At 46.1% G+C, this 26177-nt stretch overlaps 1 protein-coding gene across 3 annotated transcripts in view; it reads left to right on the top strand.

The window, feature by feature from the left end:
- Window positions 1-17418: 17418 nt before the first annotated feature.
- Window positions 17419-26177, top strand: part of ARHGEF17 (Rho guanine nucleotide exchange factor 17) — a 246728-nt gene continuing 237969 nt past the window's right edge. For 2 of the 3 annotated variants that reach the window (XM_073548568.1, XM_073548567.1), the window contains exons 1-2: window positions 17419-18166; window positions 18824-23367. In XM_073548568.1, the coding sequence (XP_073404669.1) occupies window positions 19555-23367 (3813 nt within the window). In that variant the 5' untranslated portion in view covers window positions 17419-18166; window positions 18824-19554. The remainder of the gene's footprint in view (window positions 18167-18823; window positions 23368-26177) is intronic. The other variant, XM_073548566.1, reaches the window with a different exon arrangement.

The raw sequence follows: 26177 nt of genomic DNA, 5'->3' as shown, positions 1-26177 counted from the left end.
ATCTGCAATACAGGGGCACCTCAAGGTACAGTTCTTGCCCCTTTTCTGTTCAGACTGTACACTGCAGATTTTAAGTGCAACTCATCCAGCTGCTACTTGCAGAAGTATTCTGATGACTCTGCAATAGTAGGCCTCATCACAGGAGGAGATGAAAGAGAGTACAGAGATACTAACCAAGCTTTTGTGGAGTGGTGTCAGAGGAACCACCTTAGGATTAATTCCGGGAAGACCAAGGAATTGGTGGTGGACTTTCGCAAGGGCAAAAATCCACCAGTAGTGGTGAACATTCAGGGAAAGGACATTGAGATAGTCGACACCTATAAGTACCTTGGTGTGATCCTCAATAATAAGCTTGACTGGGCCCATCACTTGGATGCAGTGTACAGGAAGGGCCAAAGCAGGCTTTATCTGCTCAGAAGGCTGAGAGCCTTCGGAGTTAGAGGGGCACTCCTTGCATCCTTCTTCAACTGATGCCACAACTCTGTTGTGGCATCAGTCATCTTCTTTGGTGTGGCGTGCTGGGGTAGTGGCATATCAACCAGGGACAGGAATAGGCTGGACAAACTGATTAGAAGGGCCAGCTCTGTCCTGGGATGCCCCCTTGACCCAGTTCAGGAAGTAGGCGACAGGAGGATACTGGCCAAGGTGAGCTACATGGTGCAGAATGATTCCCATCCCATGCATGAGACCGTGACAAAGATGTGCAGTACTGTCAGTGACCGGCTACTTCATCCTAAATGTGAGAGGGAGCGCTATCAAAAGTCCTTCCTTCCTGCTGCAGTTAGGCTGTATAACCTATGGGGGGCTGTATTATATTATATTCGATGGGGGCTGCATTATACTATATGAGGAGGGCTACATTGTATTCTATGGAGGGGTTACATTATACTATATAAGGGGCTGCATTATATCCTAGGAGGGGGTTGCCATATATTCTATGGAGGGGCTGCATTATACTATATGGGGGTGAGGCTGCATTATATTCTATGGGGTGTTACATTATATTCTGTGGAGTGGCTGCATTATACTCTGGGGTAGCTGCATTATTCTCTAAGGGGTGGCTGCATTATACTATAAGAGGGGGGCTGCATTATATTCTATGGGAGTTACATTATATTGTATGGCAGGGCTGCATTATACTCTGGGGTGGCTGCATTATGCTCTATTGGGTGGCTGCATTATACTATATGTGGACTGCATTATACTGTATCGAGGACTATGGGGAATACATTATATGAAGAACTATGGGGTGCATTATGCTATGGGAAGTGAATTGTACTACATGGGTGACTATGGCGGTGCATTATACTATATGGAGAACTATGAGGAGTGTATTATACTATATAGAGGACTGAGCAGTATATTTTAATATATGGAGGGCTATGAGGAGTGTATTATACTATATGGAGGACTGAGGAGTGTATTATACTATATGGAGGACTATGGGGAGTGTATTATACTATTTGGAGGACTGAGCAGTGTATTTTAATATATGGAGGGCTATAAGGAGTGTATTATACTAAATGGAGGACTGAGGAATGTATTATACTATATGGAGGACTATGGGGCAGATTATATTATATGGAGGACTATGGGGTGTAAACTGTAGATGTGCTGCTGATAACATGATACTGTATGGTGATCTGTTAGGGTGCGTGCACACGTTGCGGATTAGTCTGCGGCTTATTCTGCAGAGAATCCATATCTCTTGGCAGAAACCGCAGGGTAAAACACATGCATTTTTCCTGCGGATTCCTAGCATGTGTACAGCGGATTTGATGCAGGTTTTAGTGCGGTTTGGCAGTGCGGATGAGAGAGATTGATTGATTTGTATGTCCCGGAACGTACACTGCAGCTGCGGTTCCGCAAAAAAGAAGTAACATGCTGCGGAAAATAAACCGCAGCAAATCTGCCCGGAATTTTCCGCAGCATGTGCACGGCGGATTTGGTTTTCCATAGGATTACATGGTACTGTAAACTGCATGGAAACTGCTGCGGATCCGCAGGACCAAATCCGCTGCGGATCCACAGGATCAAATCCGCTGCGGATCCGCAGGACCAAATCCGCTGTGGATCCACAGCAAAAACCGCAATGTGTGCACACATCCTTAGTGATCCATTAGTGATCGTTCTGTCCCCATCATTCTTTCTCAGATGGTGGAAAGAGGCTGGGAAACAAGTATTGAACGACTTCTTCAATTTTGTCGATCATTTAGCGGCCTGAACTCAGCGCATGTAAATACAATCAAAATGCTAATGTGTGATGTGCAATATGTTAGCATTTGGGGCCCCATTTTAAACTTTGCCTAGGGCCCCACTTTGCCTAAAACCAGCCCTGACTGCACCAGCAGAATAGTGAGTGCAGCTCTGGAGTATAATACAGGATGTAACTCAGGATCAGTAATGTAATGTATGTACACAGTGACTGCACCAGCAGAATAGTGAGTGCAGCTCTGGAGTATAATACAGGATGTAACTCAGGATCAGTAATGTAATGTATGTACACAGTGACTGCACCAGCAGAATAGTGAGTGCAGCTCTGGAGTATAATACAGGAGGTAACTCAGGATCAGTAATGTAATGTCTGTACACAGTGACTGCACCAGCAGAATAGTGAGTGCAGCTCTGGAGTATAATACAGGGTGTAACTCAGGATCAGTAATGTAATGTATGTACACAGTGACTGCCCCAGCAGAATAGTGAGTGTAGCTCTGAGGTATAATACAGGATGTAACTCAGGATCAGTAATGTAATGTATGTACACAGTGACTGCCCCAGCAGAATAGTGAGTGTAGCTCTGAGGTATAATACAGGATGTAACTCAGGATCAGTAATGTAATGTATGTACACAGTGACTGCACCAGCAGAATAGTGAGTGCAGCTCTGGAGTATAATACAGGAGGTAACTCAGGATCAGTAATGTAATGTATGTACACAGTGACTGCACCAGCAGAATAGTGAGTGTAGCTCTGAGGTATAATACAGGATGTAACTCAGGATCAGTAATGTAATGTATGTACACAGTGACTGCACCAGCAGAATAGTGAGTGCAGCTCTGGAGTATAATACAGGGTGTAACTCAGGATCAGTAATGTAATGTATGTACACAGTGACTGCCCCAGCAGAATAGTGAGTGTAGCTCTGAGGTATAATACAGGATGTAACTCAGGATCAGTAATGTAATGTATGTACACAGTGACTGCCCCAGCAGAATAGTGAGTGTAGCTCTGAGGTATAATACAGGATGTAACTCAGGATCAGTAATGTAATGTATGTACACAGTGACTGCACCAGCAGAATAGTGAGTGCAGCTCTGGAGTATAATACAGGAGGTAACTCAGGATCAGTAATGTAATGTATGTACACAGTGACTGCACCAGCAGAATAGTGAGTGTAGCTCTGAGGTATAATACAGGATGTAACTCAGGATCAGTAATGTAATGTATGTACACAGTGACTGCACCAGCAGAATAGTGAGTGTAGCTCTGAGGTAGAATAGGGATGCTGTAAGCCTATGACCTACTTTTTGTCAGTGACGCTCTGCAGGTAAAGTGGAACAATGGTGACCGTGCATTTCATCTCCTACATCATCCCACTCTTTATTCAGTAGTAGTAACATGGTGTCATTGTAAGGAGGTGGTGGAGAACCTCATCATCTCCTCTCTCTCCTATGTCTTGGCCCCATGTGCTTTATTCGGTACCCGGACAGTGTACCTGTTTATTAATGTTTTGTTGTTCCTATACTGTGAAATGTGTGTACAAGCAATGTTCAGCCATTTGTTAATGTGTCCATGTATTGTGTATTCCTTCATATGTAGAGCAGGGAAAGTAAAAGGTTAATTTGGTGGGCGGAGCCAGCAGCCTCAATGGAGTAGGAAGCTCCTGCTTGGAGATCAGAGCTCTGACATATGGACTCCCTCTTTCGCCCGCCGTGGCTGCTGTGGGTACGGCCGTGGACGTCATTAGGGAGAGAGCAGGAAGTTAATGTTTCACTTTGTTCATCTCTTTTATTAAACTGTTCCCCTGTTGGACGGCAGCTGTGCCTGGGATTGCATCTCTCCTGTCTATTTCTGTACAAGGTGCCGGGGTGTACACTGACTGTGGCTTAGTTGACTCAGCTGGGACTACCACCCTGTGCCAGCTTGTTACACTTCACATAGTCGGCAGGATGGACCTCCGCAGCCTCACAATTGCAAAACCGCAGGCAAGGACTTTTGGAACTTATGGATTAGTGACTATGGAGAAGGGAGCAAAGATGGCGCTGACCGCTGCTGAAAAGATGGCTGCCATTGGTTCAAAAATCGAGGATGGGGCTGCCTGTCATGGGCGTCAAAGAAGTAGCTTGGTGCCGAAAAGAAGGCCACGTCCCTTTGTGAAGAATGCACTACCTAAATGGGTGCGGGCGAAGAAGGAGCTGCCAACCTCCCAGTCTGACCAGGAGAAACGGGAGGAAGTGACCCCACCCACGAATGGGTGGAACCCAGATGGAGATACACCATTACCTGAGACCATACAACAAAGAAGTATGTCATTTTGCAGCGGCATTGGCCGCCAGGACTGGAGGCGATCTGTGGCCTGGGCAGAGACAGGCCTGCGCTTTGAGGCCTGGTGGTCAGAGGAGCTGGAGGACTGTCACCGGGCGTGGCGGTGGGTAGAGTCCCCGCCCCGCCATCCCGTTAACTCATCCTTTGCCCCCTGGCTTGCTGTGGCCCCGCGGTCATCACTGGAAGCACTCCATCTTCCAACTCTGCCGTCATCCCCAGCAGCGAGGGCAACTGCATTCCCACAGGTCGAATACCCTCCGGCTGACCTCTGCGGCACGTATTTGGAGGAGCCCCAGGTGCCCACGGCTGCAGAGGCCCCATGGATCCGAGGAGCTGAAGAAGCGGTGGGAGCGCCACATTGTCAAGGAATTGCAATGCCCCGGCGGGGAGCTGCAGGCAGCCGGATGACCACTGATGTGGGCCGGCATCTCGACCGAACCCATGGAGACGGGTTCATTCAGGAGCTGAAGACTGGAATGAAAGTCTTTGTGAATGCCAGGTCCCTGACTTTCAATGGTCCTCTGCAGATTGGGGACCATGTTGCATTTTTCAAGGAACAGAGGCCCCGAGGGCCATAAGTGTTGGCCGTAAGAATGGCCTCTGATTGAGAGGCAAGCTCACTGCAGGAACCTCAGCATGTTGAATGGCTGGTTGCCACGGCCGCAGTTTCTGAAGATGTGTAGCAAAGGGCAGCGCCTAGACACAGTGAGGCGGCCGCAAATGTGCCAACAGAGCCCGAGGCTCTGGGAGCTGTGGGACAGCCACTGGAGGGAATGCGGAGTCGGAGGAACAGTGGGGATTCCTCCTCTAATGGGTCCTCGTCCCACACTTATATAGTGGTGCAGGGTCCGCATGCGGCCCATTATGCTACTCAGCGGCCATGTGTGGACTGAAGTAGCCTTCTTTAAGTTATGTTTGGTGCCGGTTGCATCCTGAAAAATACCGGGGACTGTTCTGCGTCCCTGAAAGGGCAAGGACCCCAGTATGGCGCCGAAGGACTGTGGCATCTGGCGGAGTCACAGAATAAGGACCATGTCTTTTCGTTTTCCTATCCTCCCAGTTTGTTTGCACCCTTTGATGTGCACGAGATCACGAGACTGAAATCCTATGGGGGTTGACTATGGTGGATTTTGTGCGTGGCTGCTGCAGGACTGAACTTTGTTGCCCCTGGACTTTGCCCCGCTTCTTTCCTTGTACTAGCCCCATGTTAAATTTAGCCTACCAGCATCTACAAGCCCGTGGTCCCCTAAAAAGAGGAAGAGGAAGACAGCCATCAGGAGGACCCGAGGATTGAGCCGGGTTAAAAACTGTCTAGTAAGTTGGCCATTGGGCCCGGATACTGGTCTTAACGGTCTCAGCAACAATAGGACTAGGGTCACATGGACCCGTATATAGAGAGGCTGGGACTCTCCCGCTGATGTTATGTGAGACTTGTTGCTCCAAAGTTTTTATGTATGTATTGCTGCTAGTTGCAGAGGTCGTCATGGCCGTGGATGGCCATATTTTAGGAGGGAGGGGTGAAAGGAGGTGGCGGAGAACCTCGTCATCTCTCTCCCTTATGTCTTGGCCCCGTGTGCTTTATGCGGTACCCGGACAGTGTACCTGATTATTAATGTTTTGTTGTTCCTATACTGTGAACTGTGTGTACAAACAATGATCAGCCATATGTTAATGTGTCCATTTATTGTGTATTCCTCTATATGTAGAGCAGGGAAAGTAAAAGGTTAATTTAGTGGGTGGAGCCAGCAGCCTTGAGGGAACAGGAAGCTCCTGCTTCCAGCTCACAGAGTAATGGGCACTAGGACTACGTAGGTGCCCCGCCAAAGGGACTTCAAGCGTCCAGATTCCGGCATATGGACTACATCCTCTTTCGGCCGCTGTGGGTACAGCTACGGACTTCGTTAGGGAGAGAGCAGGAAGTTAATGTTGCACTTTATTTATCTCTGTTATTAAACTATTTCCCTGTTGGACGGCAGCTGTGTCTGGGATTGCGTCTGTCCTGTCTATTTCTGTGCAAGGTGCCGGGGTGTACACTGATTGTGGCTTAGTTGACTCGGCTGGGACTACCATCCCGTGCCACCTTGTTACAGCATTATTACTTTTGGAGGGGGGCACTAGCAGGTTAGTGTAGTTGCCGCTCCAAAGGCGCTGATAACCCCCTGTTGCCACAAACAGGACTTCTGCCAGACGTGCAGTGTTCTGGGAGGTTTTGGTGGTGCCTGCTATGGAGTCAGTGAGGTTTCTTCTTCTTCTTGGAGCTTTAGATGTCCCGTTAGAGGAAAAATATATGGCCCATCTCTACACTGGTTCCCCTGCTGATTTTCCAGAGCTGTCACATTGGTGGTGCCCTTCAGTTCATCCTGTTACTATGGGGTCTCTAATATGGCTATCATTGCCTAGACCACCAGGGGCCACAATGACAGCTCACTGTCCACACACAACACATAGTCTTTGCTGCCAGGAGAAATGCGTCCAGAACAATAATTCCACGCAGGGACTGCTCCTTCCGCCAGTAACCATGGCGGGTGAGGCACTGCATGTATGGCGCGAGGCCAGGAGTGGAGCTCTCGGTATCTGAAAGGTGCCTTTTGATGCCTATTCCCCCTCCTGAAACAGGGAGCACCAATAACAACATCATGGCATCTGTGGGGCCTACTGAAGACCCCCGTGTCTGTCTCATGTCTAAAGCTGTAGGAGATTACTCATTTTACAATACACAGCAATATTACAGTATCGTATGGGGGATTGATTGATATCTGGTTCACGGACCAATAAAAATTATAAAAATATATGTTAAAAATAAAGAAAAATATATTTTAACATTTTTTTCTGGCATCGCTGCATCGGAGCCGGGGAGGAATTACCATGGTCGCCTATTTCAGGAGTGTAAGAACACTGGCGCCTATTTCAGCTGGATATGCGTCCAGGGAGATGTATTCAGCTGCAGTGTATGGTGGCACCGAGACCCGCCGGGTCCCTGCACTGCAATGCATGCCGCATGCCAATCAGAGGCCAGTGGTCCGTCAAGGCACGGCACATGGCGGTGACGTCATGCACTGAACGTAACGGTACAACGAAGTCAGCTGCCAGCTACAGAAGAGAACGCCGCGCCGCTTGGGAGCAGAGAAAGGTAAAAAGGATAGATTATTTTTTATGTGTTTGAGAATTATAATCAGAATATTATACCAGGATGGGGGACAATATACCAGAATGGGGGGTCATTATAACAGGGTGGGCCCAGGATGGGGGTCATTATACTAGGATGGGGGTCAGTATACCAGGGTGGGCCCAGGATGGGGGTCATTATACCAGGGTGGGCCCAGGATGGGGGTCATTATACCAGGGTGGGCCCAGGATGGGGGTCATTATACCAGGGTGGGCCGAGGATGGGGGTCATTATACCAGGGTGGGCCCAGGATGGGGGTCATTATACCAGGGTGGGCCGAGGATGGGGGTCATTATACCAGGGTGGGCCCAAGATGGGGGTCATTATGACTTCCTGGTGCCGCTGGAGTGGCAGCCTGTTACAGTAGCTCCTTCTTTGCTCTCCTTTTTTCTCTATTTTTTCTATTTTTCCTTTCTCTTTTTTATTGTTACTCCAAAGGACATTGCACTATGGAAAACCATAAGAGGACCTGGACCTTCGATGAACTTTTTACCTTGTTTTTACTTGGATCTATTGTGTTGAGAAATCCAGGAACTGAAAAAGACCCTATTGTCTACTCCAGAGAAGCTATACTGCTGCTTAGGGACACAGCAAGGCAGCATGCTGCTAATAGACCAGAGGACATTCCACCAGAAATAAGGAGGACTAAGAGAAGAGGTTGCAGAGCTGGAGCCCTCAGGAAAGCTAGAAGAAGGCGCTATAGACATGCTCTTCCCTCCGTCATTATGGGCAATGTGAGGTCACTCGGGAATAAGATGGACGAACTGTCGGCGCTGACCAGACATCATCGGGAATTAAGGGCGTGCAGTAAGTTGCTGTTTACAGAGACCTGGCTCACCGAAGGTACTCCGGACACTGTTGTCTCGTTGGATGGCTTTAAACTCATTCACGCGGACAGGACAAGGGAGAGCGGTAAGAGGAAAGGCGGAGGGCTGGCGATATTTGTGAATGACAGATGGTGTGACTCTAGGCACATCGTGGTCAAAGAGCAAACATGCTGTAAGGACATTGAGCTATTAGCTGTGGGCATGAGACCTTTTTATTTACCGAGGGAACTATCGCATGTAATCATGATAGCTGCATATGTCCCCCCTTCTGCGAAAGCTGATGCCGCCACTGAGGTCCTACAATCCACAGTGAGCATGATGCAGTCCCATCACCCCCAAGCACTCCTTCTGGTTTCGGGAGACTTCAATCATGTGTCTCCAGCATCCATACTACCCGGTTGCACACAGTATGTTATCTGCCTCACTAGAGACAACAAAATATTGGACTCGTTCTTGCCAATGTGAGTGGGGCATATGCCTCGTCAGCCCTACCGCCCCTGGGAAGATCGGATCACAACCTAGTGCACCTCCAACCCGTGTACAAGCCACTTGTACAGAGAGAACCTGCTGTCACTCGCACAGTGAGGATATGGACTGAGGAGAGTGATGATGCTCTGAGAGACTGCTTTGAAACAACCACTTGGGATGTGCTGCAAGATTCCTATGGTGATGACATGGATGGTCTCACGCACTGTATAACGGACTACATTAATTTCTGTGTAGACAACACGGTACCTACAAAAGTAGTGAGGTGCTTCTCTAATAAACCATGGATCAGCCCCGGAATAAAGGCTCTTCTCAAAGAGAAGTTGGCCTTCAGATCAGGTGACAAGGGCAGGCTGAGAGAGGTTCAGAAGGATCTGAAGAATCTAATCAGGTAGGGAAAGGCTAATTATAAGAGAAGGATTGAGCTGAAACTGTCACAGAAAAGGATTCATGAAGTCTGGGAGGGTCTAAAGTCTATATCTGGGCATAGACAGACTGTCTCCAGGATGGTTGTAGATAAAGAGGGGCTTAATGAACTTAATCTATTCTTTAACAGATTTAATCACACACTGGCTGCTCCTGCCCCTGCATACCATTCACACCTCTCTGCTACAATAACCTCACCCCCTGCTGCAACTTGTCAACTGAGCCAGGGTCTGTCCTTCACAAATACCCAGGTTGCAAAAGAACTGGATAAGATCAAAGTTTTGAAGGCTGCAGGTCCTGACGGCATCAGTGCAAGGCTAATCAGAACCTGCGGGCACCAGCTGATTGAGATCATTACATATCTGTTCAATATGAGCCTGAGAATAGGTATAGTACCACAACTGTGGAAATTATCGTGTGTGGTACCAGTTCCGAAGAAACCTTATCCGAAAGACCTCAATGACTATAGACCTGTAGCATTGACATCACACCTGATGAAGGTACTAGAGAGATTGGTTCTCACACGTCTCCGTCCTCTAGTGAGCTCGGATATGGACCCTCTCCAGTTTGCCTACAGGCCTGGCATTGGTGTGGATGATGCAATTATCCACCTTCTAGATAGGACTCTCTCTCACCTGGAGAAACCTAGGAACACTGTGAGAATAATGTTCTTCTATTTCTCTAGTGCTTTTAATACCATACAGCCAGGTCTACTGAGAGACAAGCTGGGCCTTGTTGGCGTGGACCTCCAACTCTCCACCTGGATCCTTAACTACCTCACAAACCGACCTCAGTTTGTAAAGGTTCGGGACAGTGTGTCTGACACGGTGATCTGCAATACAGGGGCACCTCAAGGTACAGTTCTTGCCCCTTTTCTCTTCACACTGTACATTGCGGATTTTAAGTGCAACTCATCTAGCTGCTACTTGCAGAAGTATTCTGATGACTCTGCAATAGTAGGCCTCATCACAGGAGGAGAAGAAAGTTAGTACAGAGATACTAACCAAGCTTTTGTGGAGTGGCGTCAGAGGAACCACCATAGGATTCATTCCGGGAAGACCAAGGAATTGGTGGTGGACTTTCGCAAGGGAAAAAATCTACCAGTAGTGGTGAACATTCAGGGAAATGACATTGAGATAGTCGACACCTATAAGTACCTTGGTGTGATCCTTAATAATAAGCTTGACAGGGCCCATCACTTGGATGCAGTGTACAGGAAGGGCCACAGTAGGCTTTATCTGCTCAGAAGGCTGAAAGCCTTTGGAGTTAGGGGGGCACTCCTTGCATCCTTCTTCAACTCTGTTGTGGCATCAGTCATCTTCTTTGGTGTGGCGTGCTGGGGTAGTGGCATATCAACCAGGGACAGGAATAGGCTGGACAAACTGATTAGAAGGGCCAGCTCTGTCCTGGGATGCCCCCTTGATCCAGTTCAGGAAGTAGGCGACAGGAGGATACTGGCCAAGGTGAGCTACATGGTGCAGAATGATTCCCATCCCATGCATGAGACCGTGACAAAGATGTGCAGTACTGTCAGTGACCGGCTACTTCATCCTAAATGTGAGAGGGAGCGCTATCGAAAGTCCTTCCTTCCTGCTGCAGTTAGGCTGTATAACCAGCACTGTCCAAAACGGAGAACGACCCAAACAGTGAACTGATAGATCCAAAGTTGTGACAGTCCGGTTACATTTTTTTTTTTTTTTCCCCGTATATGTACCTACCTACTGTCAATGTAATGCCTTTATGCATCTGTATCTGTACTTGTTCCTGCCTTGCTGCTGTAATGCTCTGAATTTCCCCATGGTGGGACGATTAAATGATTATCTTATCTTATACCAGGGTGAGCCCAGGATGGGGTCATTATACTAGGATGGGGGTCATTATACTAGGATGGGAGTCATTGTACCAGGATGGGGGTCATTATACCAGGGTGGGCCCAGGATGGGGGTCATTATACCAGGGTGGGCCCAGGATGGGGGTCATTATACTAAGATGTGGGTCATTATACTAGGATCGGGTCATTATACCAGGGTGAGCCCAGGATGGGGGTCATTATACTAAGATGGGGTCATTATACAAGAATGGGTCCAGGATGGGGGTTATTATAACAGGATGGGTGTCATATATAATAATAAGAATAATAATAATCTTTATTTATATAGCGCCAACATATTCCGCAGCGCTTTACAGTTTAACATTTTCAAAACACAATTCATAAGTAACAACGCTAACAATACAATAATTAAAGCAAAATAAGACGCTCCTGCTCGTGAGAGCTTACAATCTGCAATGAGGTGAGGGAGATACAGAGTACAGGTGTGTATTTACAATGGTGTATTTACAATGAAGGTCCAGCCATCTTGCAGGAGTGAAGGATGGATGGAGATAGTGAATGGGCTACACAAGCACACTTACACAGAGAATGACTTTGATTAGTGAATGTGATAGGCCGCTCTGAACAGGTGTGTTTTGAGGGAGCGCCTAAAACTATGCAAATTGTGGATAGTCCTGATTTCTTGGGGTAGAGCATTCCAGAGGATAGGAGCAGCACGGGAGAAGTCTTGGAGTCGGGAGTGGGAGGTACGGATTAGTGCAGAGGTTAGTCGAAAGTCGTTTGCAGAGCGCAGCGATCGGCTAGGCCGATAGACAGAAATGAGAGAAGAGATGTAAGGGGGTGCCACACTGTGGAGAGCTTTGTGGGTGAGAACAAGTACTTTGAATTGGATCCTATAATGAATGGGCAGCCAATGTAAGGACTGGCGAAGAGCGGACACGTCCGAGTACCGATTACCCAGATGGACGATCCTGGCTGCTGCATTGAGTATGGACTGGAGAGGGGATAGTCGAGTGACGGGGAGGCCAATTAATAGAGCGTTGCAGTAATCCAGGCGAGAGTGGATCAATGCAACAGTGAGGGTTTTTGTTGTTTCCACAGTGAGAAAAGGGCGGATTCTAGAGATGTTCTTTAGGTGTAAGCGGCAAGAGCGGGCAAGGGATTGTATATGGGATGTAAAGGAGAGATTGGTGTCAAACATAACACCCAGACAGCGCACCTGCTGCCGGGGTGTTATTGTGGTACCACCCACGGAGAAGGAAATGTCAGATTTAGGGAGGTTAGTAGACGGCGGGAGCAGAAGAAGTTCAGTTTTGGAGAGGTTGAGTTTCAGATAGAGAGCGGACATGATATTGGAGACTGCGGACAGACAGTCACTGGCGTTCTGTAGTACAGCGGGGGTGAGGTCGGAGGAAGACGTGTATAGTTTTGTGTCATCAACATAAAGATGGTACTGAAAGCCAAATCTGCTGATGGTCTGTCCAATTGGGGCCGTATAGAGAGAGAAAAGAAGGGGGCCAAGGACTGAGCCCTGAGGTACCCCGACAGCAAGAGGAAGAGGAGATGACGTGGAGCCAGAGAACAAAACACTGAAGGAGCGGTCAGAGAGATAGGAAGAGAACCAGGAGAGTGCAGTGTCCTTAATGCCTAGTGACTGGAGCCTAGAGAGTAGGAGATGGTGGTCAACAGTATCGAAAGCTGCAGATAGGTCAAGAAGAATAAGCAGAGAGTGGTCACCGTTACGTTTTGCTGTCAGAAGGTCATTGGTCACTTTGATGAGTGCAGTTTCAGTCGAATGTAGGGGGCGGAAGCCGGACTGTGAAGGGTCTAGAAGGGAGTGAATGGAGAGGTAACGGGTAAGGCGGGAGTAAACTAGGCGTTCCAAAAGTTTAGAGATGAAGGGGAGATTGGAGACTGGTCTGTAGTTGTTTGTGCAGGATGGGACGAGAGCAGGTTTCTTTAGTAATGGAGTAACGATGGCGTGTTTGAAGGAGGATGGGAAAATGCCCGAGGAGAGGGAGAGATTAAAGATTGTAGTTAGGTGGGTTGTGACGACTGGAGAGAGAGACTGGAGGAGATGTGAGGGAATGGGGTCGGTAGTGCATGTAGTCGGACGAGAAGAAGAGAGGAGTCTGGAGACTTCTTCTTCTGTTATGGGATCAAATGTGGAGAGTGAGCCAGGGGAGATGTAGGAAGGGATGGGAGTCACAGCACTTGGTGGTTGGGAGCAGATTTCTTGACGGATATTATCTATTTTTTCTGTAAAGTGGGAGGCCAGGTCATCAGCACAAATGTCTGTGATAGGGGCTTGTGCTTTTGGCCTGAGGAGGGAGTGAAAAGTGTCAAAAAGTTTCTTGGGGTTGTTGGCTAGTGAGGAGATCAGGGTGGTGAAGTAGGTCTGTTTGGCAAGGTGAAGGGCAGCGTTATAGGTTCTTAACATAAATTTGAAGTGGATGAAGTCTTCTGGTGTGCAGGTTTTTCTCCATAGGCGTTCAGCACTCCTGGAGCATCGCTGGAGAAGTTGAGTTTGCGATGTAAGCCAGGGCTCTTTTACTCTGTGTTTGGAGGTTCTGAGGGTGAGGGGAGCTACTTGGTCAAGGGTGCTTCTAAGAGTGTCATTGTAGTGATGAACAGCCAGATTAGGACAGGAAAGAGAGGAGATTGGGGACAGAGATGAGTGTAGGGAATTTGAAAGTGTCTGAGGGTTAATAGTTTGTAGATTTCTGACTGTGTGGTAGGTAGGAATGAGCTGGGGTGGGCGAGGATTTGTGAGCGTGAAGGAGAGAATGTTGTGGTCAGAGAGTTGAAGCGGTGAGTTGTTTAGGTGGGAGATTGAACAGAGCCGGCAGAAGACCAGATCAAGGGTGTTACCGTCCTTATGTGTCTCACAGGTTGAAACCTGTGAGAGGCCTAGAGAGGTGGTTAGTGATAGAAGCTGGGATGCAGATGTGGAAGTGGGGCTGTTAATGGGGATGTTGAAGTCTCCCAGGATGAGGGTTGGTAGTTCTGAGGACATGAAGTGTGGCAGCCAGGCTGAAAAGTGGTCAAGGAAGAGGGTGGGTGAGCCTGGGGGCCGGTATATGACCGCTACCCTGAGGGAGAGGGGACGGAAGAGCCTGATGGTGTGGACCTCAAAAGAAGGGAATAAGAGTGATGGGACTGGGGGGATGACCTGGAAAGTGCATTGTGGGGACAGGAGTATGCCAACTCCACCACCAGGTCTGTTTGTGGGTCTCAGGGAGTGAGAGAATTGTAAGCCACCGTAGGAAATGGCAGCAGGAGAGACAGTGTCAGAATCCTGAATCCAGGTTTCAGTGAGGGCCAACAGATTAAGAGAGTTGTTCAGAAAGTAGTTGTGTAGGAAAGGAAGCTTGTTACAAGCAGACCGTGGATTCCAGAGGGCACAATTAAAAGATTGAGATGAGGGAGTGCAAGTAATGTTAATCAGATTATTGTGGTTTCGATATGAGGTAGGGTAGGGGTCGAGGTTGGGGGATGGTGGACCAGGGTTGGGGGAGATGTCCCCTGAAATCAGTAGGAGAAGGAAGATAAAGAGCCAATAGTTGTTGGAATTGTAAGTAGTTTTTTTCTGCGATGTGTTTGGGCAAGATGGGCTGAGGTTTCTCAGGAAGGTGAGGAGTGTGTGGGAGCTGTACATGGGAGAGGGAAGTATAGAGGGGCTGATGTGTATGAGTCGTGATGGAGGGGGGATAGGGTGATGAATGTGGATGGCAAGGGAACACAGGAGGATAAAAATAAAGCACATGGTTAAAGGGGAAGGCAAAGTGTGGGTTACTTGACTCCTGCCCTGACTAACTGCCATGTATAACTGCCGTTTTGCTGGATGCTTATCTTCTGTGATGCTTTGCTTATGGATGCTTGCGTGCTGTACCCCACACTGCGTGCTTCCCCTTAGCAACTATTACATATATAGGCCACACTACAGGGTCAGGAGAGAGGGATTGTGGGAGATGGTTGGGTATAATTTGGCAGCTGGGGCCAGCACACCAGGGGATGGTTAGATGATCAAAGGCACTAGATCAAGATGTGGCAAAATGCTATAGCACCTTCCACCTGATAAGATCTAGAAAGGCCCCAGTCACAGATCTAAAGCAGTAAGTATTACATACAGTGCAACAAATGAATTATACCAAAGCTTTAGCAAGCACATTTAAATATGCAGCAAAATGGTCAAGCAGCAGAAGTATGGAGTTGTACCATTTGGATATATTACAGCAGAGAAATAGAGGCAGCAAAGGTGGGAAGTTGTATCATTCAGGCTGCTTGCTGGCAGTGAATGGAGTAAATACATGCAGGGTGGCTCAGTTGATTACCATTTGGATATATTACAGCAGAGAAATAGAGGCAGCAAAGGTGGGAAGTTGTATCATTCAGGCTGCTTGCTGGCAGTGAATGGAGTAAATACATGCAGGGTGGCTCAGTTGATTACCATTTGGATATATTACAGCAGAGAAATAGAGGCAGCAGAGGTGGGAAGTTGTATCATTCAGGCTGCTTGCTGGCAGTGAATGGAGTAAATACATGCAGGGTGGCTCAGTTGATTACCATTTGGATATATTACAGCAGAGAAATAGAGGCAGCAGAGGTGGGAAGTTGTATCATTCAGGCTGCTTGCTGGCAGTGAATGGAGTAAATACATGCAGGGTGGCTCAGTTGATTACCATTTGGATATATTACAGCAGAGAAATAGAGGCAGCAGAGGTGGGAAGTTGTATCATTCAGGCTGCTTGCTGGCAGTGAATGGAGTAAATACATGCAGGGTGGCTCAGTTGATTACCATTTGGATATATTACAGCAGAGAAATAGAGGCAGCAGAGGTGGGAAGTTGTATCATTCAGGCTGCTTGCTGGCAGTGAATGGAGTAAATACATGCAGGGTGGCTCAGTTGATTACCTGTGTGAAGAGAGAAGATGAATGTTAATTCCATGCCATGTATAACTGCCGTTTTGCTGGATGCTTATCTTCTGTGATGCTTTGCTTATGGGATGCTTGCGTGCTGTACCCCACACTGCGTGCTTCCCCTTAGCAACTACTACATATATCAGGATGGGGATCATTATTCCAGGATGGGGGTCATTATAAAAGGTTGAGTCTGTGATGGGAGTCATTATACCAGGATGGGGTCATTATATCAGGGAGGCCCAGGATGGGGGTCATTATACCAGGGTGAGCCCAGGATGGAGGTCAATATACTAAGATGTAGGTCATTGTATTAGGATGGGGGTCATTGTACCAGGATGGGGGACGTTATTACAGGAAGGGTTCAGGGCAGGGATCATTGTTACATGTCTTTCTAGGATGCTTCAAGGGCCCATACGTCTGACCAACATGCAGGTGGGGGCCCCTGCATTGAGCTAATAATATATCAAAATATTTGACTCCATATAACTATTTGACGAAATCTCATAAATGTAATTTTTGGCTCAATTTACCTTTAGAGAAAAAAATTAAATAAAAAGAGACCAGAAAGCTGAAAGGACTCCAAAATAGTAACGGAAGAAACCTACAGCTCGTGCCGCGATGAATGAAACCCGATGAAACTCTATGGAAAAAGTCAAAATAAAAGTTTTAGTTCTTAGAAGGGTGAGAAAGACTGACTGAAAGTGAAGCGGGAGCCCCCCAGAGGGTCCACAAATAATAAACTGGGGTCGGTCCTGGTAAAGGTAAATCTGAAGAACTAGACTGGATGTGCAGCGACGCCCCCTGCTGATCATTGCATCAGTGACTCTTTACCTCCTGGCAGCCCCCCCCCATTGTACTCAGGATTAGAGAGATGCAGTGAAAGGGTTAACGCTACTCAACTGTGCAGAGTAGGAGAAGAGTCTGGAACATTCCATCTGAGTGCACAAATGGGGGGGAGGAAGGGACACTTCCTGTATCCCAGCCGCACTGGGGTCTCCACAATATCTCTACCTGGCGCCACACTGTGATACATTGTATCCTAAGGGGCCAGGTGGGGTGGGAGCGCCCCTGCAGATCCCACTTTAATAAGGGGCGCTGTAACTTTTGCATCGCAGGGATCTCCCCTCCTTCCAGACAGACAATGGTGCACACAAATTCCTGGACTCTTCGCAGCCTCTGAAATTTAGACTGGAGGAAAGATTTGAAGGGTAAGGAGCAGGCGGGCCGCTCTCCTCCTCTGTTCTTTGTATTTTTCTTCACAGGGGACAATGCAAACTCTGAACCTGAGCAGAAAAACCAGATTCGTTTTGACGTTTCGCTTTTCGAAAAAATTTCCATTGTTGGGAGGAGAGAATTTACCAAAATTTTCCATTATTTGTGCTAATTTCAGTGGATTTGTTTTCAAAATTTTTGTTGCAATTTTTTACAAAAATTTTTTAAATCTTGAATTTTGTGTTTTCGCAGCCGATCGTCAGTCCTCAATCCGTAAAGCCGGAGTAACGTTATGGGAAATTTTTTGTTTCTTTGTTTTTTCTCCAGGAGTTTACAAATCTTTTCATTTTGGAACATGGAAAACAGAGAGGCCCTTTAATTTATTCTTAGCTCCGTCCACCCCCTTCTCTCTTCTTTTTTTACCCCCCTGTCTTCTTCTTTCCCTTCTATCAGGAGTTCGAGGCTCCGGGTTTGGGGGTTCGGAAAACATTTTGGAATCTGTAAGTCTCTTGTATAGGGGGACTACCATCGGAACTTGCAGGGGTAGGAGGGTTATTTGCCTGAGAAAGTTTTGAAAAAGTTTTGAAAACTTTATTAAGACGTAATGCGATGAAATAATTTTGAGAAATCTAAAAATTTTGTCAAAATTTTTCAAAATTTGCAAATGTTATTTTGTACTTAAAACAGAAAAATACTTTTTTTTTTATCCCCTTTAACTTTAATAGTCAATGGCTCAGGGCCCACTGTAGAGGTGAGTGTTTATTTTGACAGTTGACATGTGATGATGTGACCCTATAGGCGCTGTGACAACAGCAGGTCCCTAGGGGGCGTACAGTGAGCTAAGAGAAAGAACTTGTCCCTAGAGCTTGCAATCTAATATTGCGTTTGTATGTAGGCACATAGATATCTCTTCCAGATCTGTAAACTCCATGGGGACCACAAGTCTCAGCAATCCTTCATGAACCCGTAGCTTATCCTTTAAGCTCTTACTCCCATGTATTAAAATCCAAAAATTGAAAATTTCATTTGTTTTTACGTTTTTTTCCGTTTTTGCAAAAAATGGTCATTTTTCTATTAAAAAACAATTAGCACGAAATAGAAAAAGGAAATTGTAATACATCCGCTGTCCAGCAAGGGGCGCTAAAACGCAACTTTTTTTGTTAAAAAAAACTAGTCCTACAGAAATCAGTTGTGTTTTATTTTTTCTATTGGTTAATACAAAAGCGTAAAGTTCGTCTTTTTTTTTTTCTTTTTTTTGGATTTGCAGCACTACAGTAAATGCTCGGCGCGCTGACCACTTTAGTGTAAAAGGGGGGATGTCCTGATCTCTCTATAGGGGGGGGGCGGAATGTTGGCAATTTCCATATATTATTTGTAACAAGATTCTTTCTTCTTTTTTTTTTTTCAGGAAGACATTAGAAACAAAAAAAAAAAAAGTTCCCATACTCTCCCCTCCAACCTCGCCTCTTTTAACCGATGCTGAGCTGGCTGCTGTTGCTGCAGCGGGTTTTTCTCCCACGTGAAATCAACACACACGAGACTGGAAAGACCAAAGGATTATATTATACAAATATTTTATTTATTTAATTTTTTTTTTTTTAATTTTTGGAGATGTTCAATTTCGGGATACAAGAGGAAGAACAGGGGCACGTCACCGCCCTGCGACGCCAGCCGGAATGTGCATTATTCTAGCTGAACAGCGGGCGATGGCTACGACTGAAAGCTGGGGCTGAGCAGGAGCCAATAGAGGGTTAAACAGTTGTCAAGGAAACTTTGCGTAAACTTTTTTTTTCCCCTTGTGATTTTTTTTTTTTTTTTTTTTTTTTTTATCTTACTGCTGAAAAACCAACAGGAACTAAAGTGGAATTAATTGCTGCAATTGCTAAAAGATGAAGATTTACCGAAGGTCCGCTGAGGGCTTTTCTGCTCGCTCTTTTGGAAACTTTGACGGAATGCTATAGTTTCGGAGACGCCCGTTCTTTTCCTACATGGATTACACATTTGAATGTATTTTAATTTATTTTTTCAAGACTTTTTATTTTTGCCTTTGCATTTTTTGGGGTGGAAATTTCTAGTAAAACTGAACCCCATCCCATCAACACCACCTTCTCCTTTTTTCGGGTGTGTTTGTTTTAAACAATGGCTGAAAAAGATGTGGAGAGAAAAGTTCGAATATACAGGAGCGTGTCTTTTAAAAAACTTGGAAACTGGAATGCAAAAGCTTTTAGTGAAGAGGGAGGCACGGAACTGTCCGGGAAAGGAGATGTCACCCAACCCACATGTCAAAAAACACATCGTCCCCCTGCCAGATCCCTCAGCTTAACTAGGAAGGTATCCAAGATCTCTTCAGCCAGCAAAGACCAGAATATCCCATCGGTCCGGCAGATCTCTCATCGGTTCTCGTCCCACCAGAGGGACGACGGGGCTGCGAGCGACGATGAAAATTTAAGGAGCTCAGATCATCGTTTTCCGGTTGGAGCTTGGGAGGACAACAGTATACTGGAGCCTTCTCAAGGCACTCAACAAAACTTTATAAACCCGACCGGGAGTGATGGACTCTCCCTGGCACTGCCAGGTAAGTCGCATGATTTTCATAGTCCAAGCTCATGGGAATCTCCAAGCTCAGGGATTTCATTAGATGATGTGGACAACTTCTGTAGTTTTCTACATCAGCCAGATAACCGGGAACTGTTTGTGACAGAAGGGACTAACTGGCCAAGCGTTACTGAAATGAGAAAACTTTTTGGAGATAACACTAGGAAAGCTCCATCCAGGGCTTCTTCATTGCCCGATTGTGAAGATCCAAAGCCGGGGTCTTATGTAAGGGAAATGTCAGGGATGGAACCACAAAAACATTGCCCCGTAGAAACTGCAACTGCCAAAAGCTTTAATCATTACACCAAAGACCAGCCTTCGAGCCCTTCTCATTTGCCCAAAAGCCCTTCGTTAAAGTTGGAAAGCAACTATTGCAGAACACTGTTGGAGAGTAAAACCGAACAATATGCCCTGTGTCTGGATACAAAAGAACACCGAAATATTAACACTGGTCCCAAACCTCAACCTCCTCCCCCTCCTCCAAGAAGCTGTATCCCATTTGGCCTGAAAGCGCACACACTTTCATCTGGTCTACCTAAACAAGAGGCAAGGCAGCAATCACTTAGTTTACATTCCTGGCATAGTTCAGGCAAACCACAGACAGCCCCTGATAATGTCAGACTCAAAGACAGCTACAGCATGGATGAGCTACAGAGGAATACCATGCCGTCCACCTTGGGTAATAAGAACAGTTCCAAGATCAGGTCCCAGGAACCCTCATCAGGAAGTGACGAGGAAGATGGGCTTGATGTCCTCAGGGAAAGTCTCAGGAAACTCTCTACTAAGAAGGAAAATGACTCTTTAGTACGTGATAATAAAGACTTGGATGGGGGTGGACACAATATTGTCAATGCAGCACGTGACTTGGACCAAGGATCAAGTTTGTCAGACTTTTTAGTGCAAAAATTGGTACCAAGTTGCTTAGTTCCTACAGTCAGGTCTGATGCTTCTTCGCCAGAGCTTACTAATGTCTCAACCACTACCCCTCATGAAACACCTAAACGAACCTCTTCCGAACCAGTAACGCCAGGTCAGCTGGCCTCGGTGTCTCCATTGCCCACCGTGTCCCGAGTTGCAAAAGTTAACATTCCACCCTTTATACAAAGTCCTTGCGGATCTAGAAGCAGCAGTAGATATTCAAGTACCGAAACTCTCAAAGATGATGACCACTTCAATGCATATTATTCTGGGCAAGCACGAAACCTTCAGGGAGGGTTCAATGTTCATCGATCACCAAGTTTTGGCCAACATGAAAGTATGTCACGACCCTTAGTCCGTTCTAGGTCAAAAATACCATGTAGTGTGGCCAAACCGAGAGATGAAATTGTAAATGATGGTCTACAGTGTGATCTTGAAAGTGAAGATGCTAAAGAAAAGAAATCTAGGTCAAACCCGGATATCACATCGGATACCCTTAGCTTACTGAGTTACTTAAAATCAGACTTTTCAGACTTTAAATTAAAAAACAGAGGTCCAGGGACTAGTGAGAAGGAAGGAGCCTGCTCCAGGCTGGAGGCCTGTCAGGAAACTTCTGGACAGCCAAGTTTAGTTGTCCGAGGTCGACCTGTTGGACAGAACCGATTACAACAAGGGAGCCGTCCAACATTAAAAGATTTGACAGCCACATTACGACGTACTAAATCCTTCACGTATTCCGAAAAACTGGGATCCCGACGTGTGATCACTCACAGCTCCATGAAGCAGAGTTCTTCAGAACTTATGCTTGCCACTCTATCCAACAGTGATGTTATATTTTCACATACAGACGTTGATAATAACGTGAAGGAAAACTATAATGAGCCAGAAGCAATGCAGGATAAATACATCCAAGAAGCCAGACAAGTATTTGAGAAAATCAAGCAGATAGGGTCTCAGGAGGACTATAGTTTCGACCAGGAAGTGATTGAACATCTCAAAAGTGGGAAAGGACCTGACGTATCTCACGTAAGCGTCACTGAAGATGGTGATGGCAAATGTATAGTGAAATGTGCATCCAATGAAATTGGGTCTAATAGGAAAACCTCTGACTTATCTGTACATGAGTCCAGTTTGACTGATGAAGGCATTGTTACTGAAATAGACCCTGCACCTTGTACTTCATATCGAGACCTTGGCCAGAAACTTAAAGTTTGGAAATCAACAGAAATGTACCAAGAAGAAAGTGAATTTTTGAATGCCCAGAATGGAGACTATAACACAGCTCAATCCCATACAAGTAATTTAGATAGTACTCAGTGCAATGACACTCCACAAATGGATGCTCCACCAACACCTGGAACTATTAGACGAAGACGGAAATTTCCTTCTCTTGGCAATAGTGGTACAGATTCTAGTAGTGGGAGCAATGGTGAGTCTGGTAGTGACGCCTACAGATCTCTGAGTGATCCAATGCCTCACCGGAGTTACTCTATCACTGAAGATGCTAAAATATTCTCTATGGATAGTAACCTCCTCGGATCATTAAATTCAAAGTCGGGAATCTCAGACTCTTCTGCTACGGCACTATCTGAATGCACTGGTAGTGCTGCCAGTGTACTTTCTTTCAGTAGTGATGGAGTCAAGGATTACAATACAGTCATCCACAATATCGTTAGTCAACCGGGAGCCCTTGATAAAGTCATTGATGAAAAGGGCAATGGGAAGACCATCAAGAAAAAATCATTTAGCGATCCAAGTCGTCGTGGAGAATTGTCTCCTGCTGAAGACTCCAATGAGACCACTTTAGAATTAGAACAATCCATTCTGGCATCTACCAGTGAACCCATACTGTCCGAGCAAAGGGATGAGTTAGAAGAACTGGATGAGCTAGAAGAGGAGGCAAGGTTTCACACTGAACCAGAGCATTCATCATCTGCTGATTTGGAAGAAAATGGTTTGGAAGGAAGTCAAAGTTTAAGTTTCAACCCAAACCTTGTAAACGTTTTATCTCCCAGGGTGGTTAGACGTAGCTTTAAAAAACGCTCCAACAGAATTGGAAGCCATGATGGCAACAAGGAAGGCGAGGAACCAAAGGAAACACTTTCTAAAATCAGGCAAGGAAGCAAACATATCCGACACACCAGTGAACCAGCAACATTTATTCCAATCTCCCCTCCAGAATGCAAAGTGTTAGTCCACGGTAGTGCCCATTTGACAAACGTAGAGTCTACAAGGCCTACAATCAAACAACATCCAATTTTAATACCCCCCTTAGAAGATGTATCCAAGCCAACTTCAGCTACCCCAAGTAGCTCAAATAACTTCAATCAAATGGATTTGCCAAGAACAGCACCAAGCACTCCAACCACAACTGAGCCGAAGCCCCTAAGGGTTCCCAAGCCTCTCGAAGAGACCGGTAACAGAAGCAAGCCTAATGTGGTGAGTACAAAGCGTTGTTAACTTTCATTCACATGTACTGTTCATTGTTTCATTATGATTTGGTTTTATGGTTAATTCTGAACTTTCATAATGTATTTGGTGTTTTTGTTGGCTTGTTGTACACAGCAAGATTATGGCCGATGTCCTACCAAGTGTTGCAGATCACCATTAGTACATCCAGGGCTATATTTATCTCATAGACATCTGTCTAGTTCTAGTTCTGCAAAGTTTTACTAAGCAATAGAAGAGCAACATGTTTATCATCATAATGATAAATATAGGCCTTATACTATAGAGTTGTAATCTTTCCTTGTGCCACCATATGGCATTGTTTTATGAAAGGTAAATTGTACCCACGATACAGTGTTTACAAAAGAACTCAGTATGGTCCGATGGACTAGCGTATGGCTCAAATAACTAGAGTATGGCCTGATGGTCCAGATCATAACCCCCTTGGACTGGTGTATGGCCCGATGGACTTGTGTATGGCCCGATGGACAATGGATCAGGTTATGGCCCGATTAAACTAGAATATGGCCTGATGGACTAGAGCATGACCTCATGGCTCTGGGTATGGCCCGATGGACTAGGGTATGGCCCAAGAAACTAGAGTATGGCCTGATGGACTACAGCATAACCCCATGGATTTGGGTATGGTCTGATGGACCAGAGTATGGCCCGGGAAACTAGAGTATGGCCTGATAGACTAGAGCATGACCTCATGGATTTTAGTATGGCCTTATGGATTAGGGTATGGACCGGGAAACTAGGTTATAGCCTGATGTACTAGAGCATGAGTCCATGGATTTTGGTATGGCCCAATGGACTGTGGGGTGGCCCGATACACTAGGGTATGGTCCCATGGACTATTGATAGACTACTGTAGGTGCCTTGGGCATAAGCAATTATACAAGCAAAGCTGCATGTTTCAAAGTATTTTGATAATGTAATATATATCCCAAATGGTCCATGGGCACTCTACCTACAGCGCCTTCAGAGGACCCCCTCATCATGGTGATGTTCTCCCAAAAAGCGGTAATTGCAGGGGAGAAATCCTCCGTCATACAGGATGGATAGATAGATGGATGCATGCCATAGGTTGTTTTTTTAATTAAGTTGAAGGCATAACAGAGGTACAGTGTGGCCCCATAGACTGATATTAATTGATTGTTCCTTCCAAAGCCCAGACACCTTGGCCGTCTGATAACGTAGGTGCTGATAACAAAGTGTGTGAGAAACGCCTGGAAAACATTTTGTGTGCAGTTTCTGCATCAAGGTCCTGGGTGTCTTTCCAAGTTTTGCTTTACGAGTCTGTACTAGAAGTACAGGGTGTATTCAAGAACCGAGTCCTCAGTCATTTATTTAGAAATCTTTTTTTATACATACAGTATATAGTATTTGTGCATAGTATATATATATATTTATATATTTTTGCTTAGTGATTTATGTATGGAGCAGTTACTTTGGAATTTGACTTGCTTATATTGAATTAATTACACTTTCTTGAACAGTGGCCAAAAAATGTGCAATCGCTACAGAGATGTAAGGGTTTAGAACCTGACAGCCTTATAGGAGGCCGGCGGCCGGTCCGTGCATCGTGGTCCATGCATCGTGGCTGGTGCATCGTGGTCCGTGCATCGTGGTCCGTGCATCGTGGTCCTTGCATCGTGGTCCTTGCATCGTGGTCCTTGCATCGTGGTCCGTGCATCGTGGTCCGTGCATCGTGGTCCGTGCATCGTGGTCCGTGCATCGTGGTCTGTGCATCGTGGTCTGTGCATCATGGTCCGTACATCGTGGTCCGTGCATCGTGGTCCGTGCATCGTGGTCCGTGCATCGTGGTCTGTGCATCGTGGTCCGTACATCGTGGTCCGTGCATCGTGGTCCGTGCATCGTGGTCCGTGCATCGTGGTCCGTGCATCGTGGTCCGTGCATCGTGGTCTGTGCATCGTGGTCCGTGCATCGTGGTCCGTGCATCGTGGTCCGTGCATCGTGGTCCGTGCATCGTGGTCCGTGCATCGTGGTCCGTGCATCGTGGTCCGTGCATCGTGGTCCTTGCATCGTGGTCCGTACTTGGACCGTGTTTCATAGATGTCTGAATGAGGCTTTTTGGTCCTGCAATGTAACATATAAAAAAAAACTGTCTAGCATTTGTTAGAATTTGCCAAATTTAACTTTTTTTTTTTAAGTTTCAACTTTTTTTGTGCTTTGGGTAGACAGCGAGGATTGAAAAATGTCCTGATTTAATGACCTTGTTTGGGGAGGGAAGTCTTTCACTTTCCTTGATAAGTGCTTGTTTCCTGCTGCGAGGAGATGGCAGATTAATAAGTGAACGTTGGATCTTTGCAGGGGACATTTTTGAGTGTGTTGTTGACTAACTCGTGTCATTTATTGATCGTGCTTTTTTACTCTTTTTTTTTTATGCAGTCATACAATTTTTGCTGAGCTATAGCTGTACGATCCTCAGACTCAAGTTCACAATCTGGTAACTTTGCCCAATAATACGTCTTGGGTGTGCGTAAATGTCTCACAGGTGGGCTTGTAGATGCAGATTTTGTCTGCTAAAAAGTCCCCGTCACTTGCCATAAATATGTAATTTTTCTTATCCAGTGTAAATGCCGCTGTTTTCCTGAATCCGGCGTTGTTTTTCTTTTGTTCCTACGCCTCTCTGTTCTTGAGATATGGTTGTATCTTCACCATTTATAAATGTTGTCATATTTTTTTACCAAGTGGGTGTGGTCTTTGTGAAGACGTCCATATATGGCTCGATGAACGCACCCACTTGACTAAAAAAACTAAATTTAGATACAGAA

This window comes from Dendrobates tinctorius, unplaced genomic scaffold (assembly GCF_039654945.1).
Source record: "Dendrobates tinctorius isolate UK_male_01 unplaced genomic scaffold, ASM3965494v1 ptg000157l, whole genome shotgun sequence".
In the NCBI taxonomy this organism is placed as follows: Eukaryota; Metazoa; Chordata; class Amphibia; order Anura; family Dendrobatidae; genus Dendrobates; species Dendrobates tinctorius.
This window is presented reverse-complemented; position numbering and strand designations above follow the sequence as displayed.